This window comes from Tenrec ecaudatus, chromosome 15 (genome assembly GCF_050624435.1).
Source record: "Tenrec ecaudatus isolate mTenEca1 chromosome 15, mTenEca1.hap1, whole genome shotgun sequence".
In the NCBI taxonomy this organism is placed as follows: Eukaryota; Metazoa; Chordata; class Mammalia; order Afrosoricida; family Tenrecidae; genus Tenrec; species Tenrec ecaudatus.
Window position 1 is genome coordinate 95159466 of NC_134544.1, and position 5782 is coordinate 95165247.

At 41.8% G+C, this 5782-nt stretch overlaps 1 protein-coding gene across 1 annotated transcript; it reads right to left on the minus strand.

The window, feature by feature from the left end:
- Positions 1-519: 519 nt before the first annotated feature.
- LOC142427611 (lysine-specific demethylase 4D-like) lies at positions 520-1989 on the minus strand. Its single transcript, XM_075532801.1, has one exon. The coding sequence runs from the start codon at positions 1987-1989 to the stop codon at positions 520-522; it is 1470 nt and encodes a 489-aa protein (XP_075388916.1).
- Positions 1990-5782: the final 3793 nt, after the last annotated feature.

Consider the following 5782-nt stretch of genomic DNA (forward strand, 5'->3'; position numbering starts at 1 on the left):
CATGTTGAAGATTGGCTGGGTGTGTCTCTGTTTCATGAAGGTGAGAGATAGTCCAAGGGACAATCACATTTGACAAAAACTTCAGTTTAGCTAAACTCACAACAAGAAGATCTTTGCTGGTGACAACCTTTCAGGATTTAGGAAGTGAAGTTCCATCGAGTCTGTCTCCAAGGATCTATGTAAGTAGATTTGCAGAACCTCATCTGAGGGCAGGATTATAGAAGGTTAAGGGGGTCCATAGCAATAGCACCGAGGGGAGTCCAGAGGTGCCATACTGTGCATAGAGGCATAGCAGGAGAATATTTTAGAAGTCAAAAACTCATTAGGAGGACTCAGCACAAGCATGTCCGGGAGATTCACTGAGATGTTGTCCAGTGACTTCAGGCAGGGGCCAGGGTGCATCAGAGAATCAGGACTCAGTGGGGGTCCCATGGGCTGAAGATCGGGGTCACAGCAGCACCGAGAAGCTTTAACAGCATGCTGGATCTCAAATCTCCGAGGGCCAGAGTCATCTGTTGATTATTGATTCTCATGCAATGCCTGAGTGGGCAGGTGTACAAATGTGCTTGCTGTGTGGCTCTTGGCCCTGGACTTCACAGACTGCTGGTGGGCATCGGAGTCCCGAGGACGCCTAGTGCGAGTACCCTTTAGTGAAGCCTGGAGATACTGGGCAGATGGAACTGAGGTGGGAAGTAGGGAGACACTGGATCCTGTAGGACTGCTACCCATGAAGGTAGGGTCCTCAGGCTGCACAGTAGAGCTGTCTGCCCAGGAGTGGGTTGTGGGACGAGGACATACCAGTGCACAGCCCCCAAGCCCACTGTCTGCAGCCAGAGTCAGAGAGCGACGCCTGGCCCTGCGTGGCTTAAAGGACCGCAGACGCCCCTTGACCATCGCACGAGTCCTGGCTCCCTTCCAGGCCGTCCACTCCGGGCTGGTCAGTGCTGTGTGTTCCACGTGGTCCACGGAGGTGCGGTCCCTGCCCTGTTTCCACAGCTCATAGCGCTCGGGTTGCAGAATGCGCACGAAGGCGTCCATGGGAAATGTGACCCTGGCTTCCCCACAGCTGCACTGAGAAGCAGCTTTACCGTAATTAACCCAGCGCAGGGTGGCAAAGTTGATGGATTCCGCACAGTTGAAACCGTGATTGAAGCCAGCGTGGTAGCCGTAGGGCAATGTGACCATGAACTCGCCTGCTCCCTGGGTGATCCGACCAACAGGAATGCCGTTCTCCCTGAGGACTCTGGGTGAGATGAGGGCCACCTTGTGCCGCAGGAAGTTCGCGCAGCCAGTGGAACTGCCAGGGAAAAGCTCCCTGGCCAGTCTCTCCAGGCGGGCTCCATGCTCAGGGGGCACCGCATACCACGTTTTGGGCTCCCCGAAGTGCAGGTAGTTGATGCTGTACAGGTCCATGTCCTCCGTGTGCCAAGTGAAGGTGGTCTGCCACAGGCCAAAGTACAGGTAGGGGGTATTGACGCCTTTGATGACAACTCCACACTCCTGCTCCAGCAGATCCTGGATCGTCCCCAGGTGTCTGAGGTTCCAATGCTCAGTGTTTTCACCAAATAAGGAGCCACATACTCCAGCCCCATAAATGGGAGAATTGTACATGCGGCTCTTCCAATAGGTCCGCTCCAAATCGTCAACATCCCGGTGTGTGGGAGTGCGGTATCTGTCAGTGTTGGCCAAGTGGCGATACTCCTCCACGGTCATGGATTTCTTCTTTTTATGGTATTGCAAAAAGACACCTGTTTGCCCAGTAGTTACCTGCTGCACAGGACTGGCTATGAGGATGTCATCCACATCGTCATAGTTCTCTCTGGCTGTCCACTGTTTGGGTGGGATTATCTTAGCCAGGCCTGCACGATGGGCACCTTTGGATTCCATGTAAGCAATGTATTTGTTGAAATCCTTAAATTCTTCCATGGTAGGCCGGAAAGTCATGATTTTAAGGCTTGAGTTCTGGCTTCGATAGTTCTGGGAATTCATGGCTGCAAAATAAAGTCAGAAAACCCGGTTCTTATGGATGTTCTGTGTATTTGGGATGCTGTGCTTTTGTTTCTTTTTCTGTCTGAAAATCTCTTGCAGTGTATTGATGGCTCTGTGAGAGCAAATGCACTCTCCCCAGGCATGCTGATTGACCAAGGGAATTCTACTATGATGGACAACTATTGTTTCCCTCAAAGAGACAGGATTTGTGCACATGGAGTGGGTTTTCCCAGATTGCTCCTGACTCATTATGCTGCTCTGGAAGTTTATTCAGTTGGAAGGGTGTCTCTATCTGTTGATACTTAGCTTCTGTTGCAATCCTGGGAAATTTCTAATTCCACTAACAAGGAGTGTCTCAAGGGATTTTTAAAAAGTAAATCTAAAGACAGTAATTCAGTAACATTCAACAGAAGTCAGGGGTGTCAAACTCAATTAAAATGCTTGCCATGTGGTGCAACAGGCAAGATTAAGTGGGCCACATCACATTTACAAATTTTGTTGAATTTTTATTTTGAAGTGAGGATTCAGAAATATGGATAGGATAATTAAAACCCTATATAATTGTTTTTATTTAAACATTTGTTTTATTTATAAAACTAAAATTATGCTTTTAACCGGAAATTTGCCAGCACTTTCCTTCTACTAGCTTTCCCTTGCCTCTTATGGTGTGACCGGAAAATATAACAAAGTAATAAAAAACACAAAATGTTGGACAGCTGACAAATGTGATGCACAATCGTAATGGCTTCCCTTTAAAAATGTTAACTAGCATTGCCGCTAGGTATGACTCCTAACAGCATATCCTCGAATCCTGTTTTTAACCTTTTCACTCTTAGGATCTGTTTTTATTATGCAATGAGAGTGGCAGACATCGCTTTAAAACGTTACCGGAAATGATCGTGTCTAGAAACGTCCACAGGCCTCCAGAAAAGGCTTTGGGCCACCTGTATAGTGGTCTTCTGTAGTTAAAGGGTTAAAGAGGGAATTGTGTGTACAGTATTGCCTCCATCTCCCCTAAGGGCTATTTTCTTTATAACAATTTTTTTCTATTTTCATTTTATTTCAGAGAATTTGGGGCCACAAAAAATTACCTGAGCAGTCGCAGGCAGCCGGAAGGCCACCAGTTTGACACCCCTGACATAAGTGAATGTTATGAGAAGTGCTAGTAAAAAATCAGGTGAATAAATATAGCCTGAAGATGCTAATATCAAAAATCACACTTCATGTAAAATATGAACCAAGACAACTAACCAGACAAACTCACTGACATCAGTTTCACCCTGTAACACATGGAGGAGGTGTGCTTGTGTTTTCCTCAGGCTGTAACTCTTGACAAGTGTTAAAAGCCTTGTCTTTCTCCATGGAGCGACTGGTCCTTGGAACTGCTGGGTTGGCAGCCCAATGGGGCTCCAAGAGGGCTCCAATACAGGACAGAAAAAGTGAACATTTCAGTGAACTTCATAGGAAAAATAAAATTTATGTAAAATGACTTCAACAGTCAACTTAAAACTGGATGAATTATCTTTAAAAATTAAGCAACAGAAATATAATTCATCAAGCACTTTCAGAGAAACATGCAATAGCTATCCTGATTAACACTAAAAGCTGAACCTTGGAAAAACAAGTAGAAATACAGAAAACTTTAGCTATGAAAGATATTTGTATAACCTTATGTGTTATACGGAGACCTGAATGTAGTGAAAGTTCTCAAATATTGTGTTACCATTGGGATGATTGCCTCTTAAGTACATAGTATTTAGAAATAATGACCAGCAAATTTGAAACTCAGTATTGACCATAATGGGCAGTCCAATCTAGTCTTGGCTTTCTCATCCTACTCCCGCCCCCACCACCCCACCCATGCCCTGGCTATACACTCAAAAGTAACAAAAAAAATTGGGCAAAACCAAGCAATTTAGAAGTTGTTAAATATGTGTTATATAATAATTTTAGTCTAATTCCTAAGTTATATTATCTTTAGAGACATTTTAGGATTAAAATTAGATATACAATTATCTTTAAAAAAGTGAAAGCATAGCTTAAGGAGCCCTGAGTGGGATGGAGGTCAATGATCCACAGCTTTGTCTCTAACACAGAGCCTGGCAGTTCAAACTCAACTTACGTCAGATCATTGAAAAATACACCCACCTCATTTTACTAAGATAAGAAAGGTAACCCTATCACAGAATAAACACCCCGTAGAATATAGTAGCACTGCACCAGGAGATTAGCTTTAAGGCTGTAACCTTTATGGAGTCTGTGCCATTTCTCTCTAGGCATCCTTTCTTTCTCTCTTTTTTAAAAAACATTTTATTAGGGGCTCATACAATTCTTATCACAATCCATACATATACATACATCAATTGTATAAAGAGCACATCTGTACATTCTTGCCCTAATCATTTTCAAATAGACACCCCTCTCTCCTGTTTCTCCAAGAAACAGTTGATCAGCTTGAACCAATGACTAGTATTTTGCATCTAAGAGCTTAAAATCATTGCCTCTCCTGATTCCATGTGCATGAGAAGCATCAAATTGAAACAGAAAACAAAACATGTCTATGTCACAAATAATCTGCATCATTGGATGCATTTATCCTCAGTAGGTGAACATTAGAGAGAGTCAAATTAAAATCAAATTATGACTCGCAATCAGAAACAAAGTGTATTTCATTGAACTCAAACAGAAAGCTTTTCTTAAAGAAAACAAACAAAAAATCTGAATTCTGATACGAATTTATATTGTTTCAATATTTTATGATTTGAAGGAAAAAATATCAAGGAACTGGCATTGACCTTTACTAGATTAACATTTCAGTCCTTGGAAAATTGCAGGCTTGTTGAATAAAAGGTTCAGCGAAAATATAGGAAGATGTTCGTTGAGATGAAATGACATGGTAACTGCAGCAATCAGCTCCAGCATAACAATTGTAAGGATGGCCATGTTTTGGGCAGAATTGATTCCATCTTGACATAGGCTAACTATGAGTAAGACTTGAGGGTAAGTATGAATCAGGACCAATTCCATAGCCCAGAACAATAACAGCCTAAAACATCCAGTCAAAGACATGTATTTTAGGATCCATAAATAAAATGTAATTTATGAATTATGCATCTAAAAGAAATATTCTCACCACAGGAATGAAAATCTCCCAGGACAATTTTCATTGGATTAGACCCACCCAGATTCCAATGTGAAAATCCTATCAGTCTTTTATTAGGCCTGTGTTATCTCCACCCACCTTGTCATTGATCCACTCTTATGCCACACCTAGTAATCATCTGAGAAACATCAGCAAAAACAAACTAAATGCAATGTCTTTTTCCTAAAGCCTTAGAGAATTTCACTAGAAAATGGAACAAAACATATTTAATTGCAAACCCAAAAACTCTTAAAAGGAAGAATTTAATTAGAAAAAAGTTCTTTAAAATCTCCAAAATACGTATGTCATTTTTTGTTGAATAAATGTGAAAATCATAGTTCACTTCTTTAAATTTGAAACCCCTAATAACGCAAACAGTTAGAATGTTTAGAAGCTAACTTAGAAGATGATTTATTTTGGTTTGTCTTCAAAAGTACTTTCAGAGAGGCCTGGTGACATATTTTGAAAAAAAAAAAAAAAAAAAAACTTTGAAGACACTATGAGGCACGGTTCTCCTTTTACAAACATGTGACACCGTAAGTTAAAAACAACCGGATATCAAATTATCTAAAAACTCTTGACACTGCGAATATGAAGACAACTATCACAAGCTTTAAAAGATGTCCTCTGAAATTGTCACTGGAACAACCA

Excerpts from the sequence above, each read along its gene's own strand:
- LOC142427611 (XM_075532801.1), bottom strand. The coding sequence starts at position 1,989 with ATGAATTCCCAGAACTATCGAAGCCAGAACTCAAGCCTTAAAATCATG.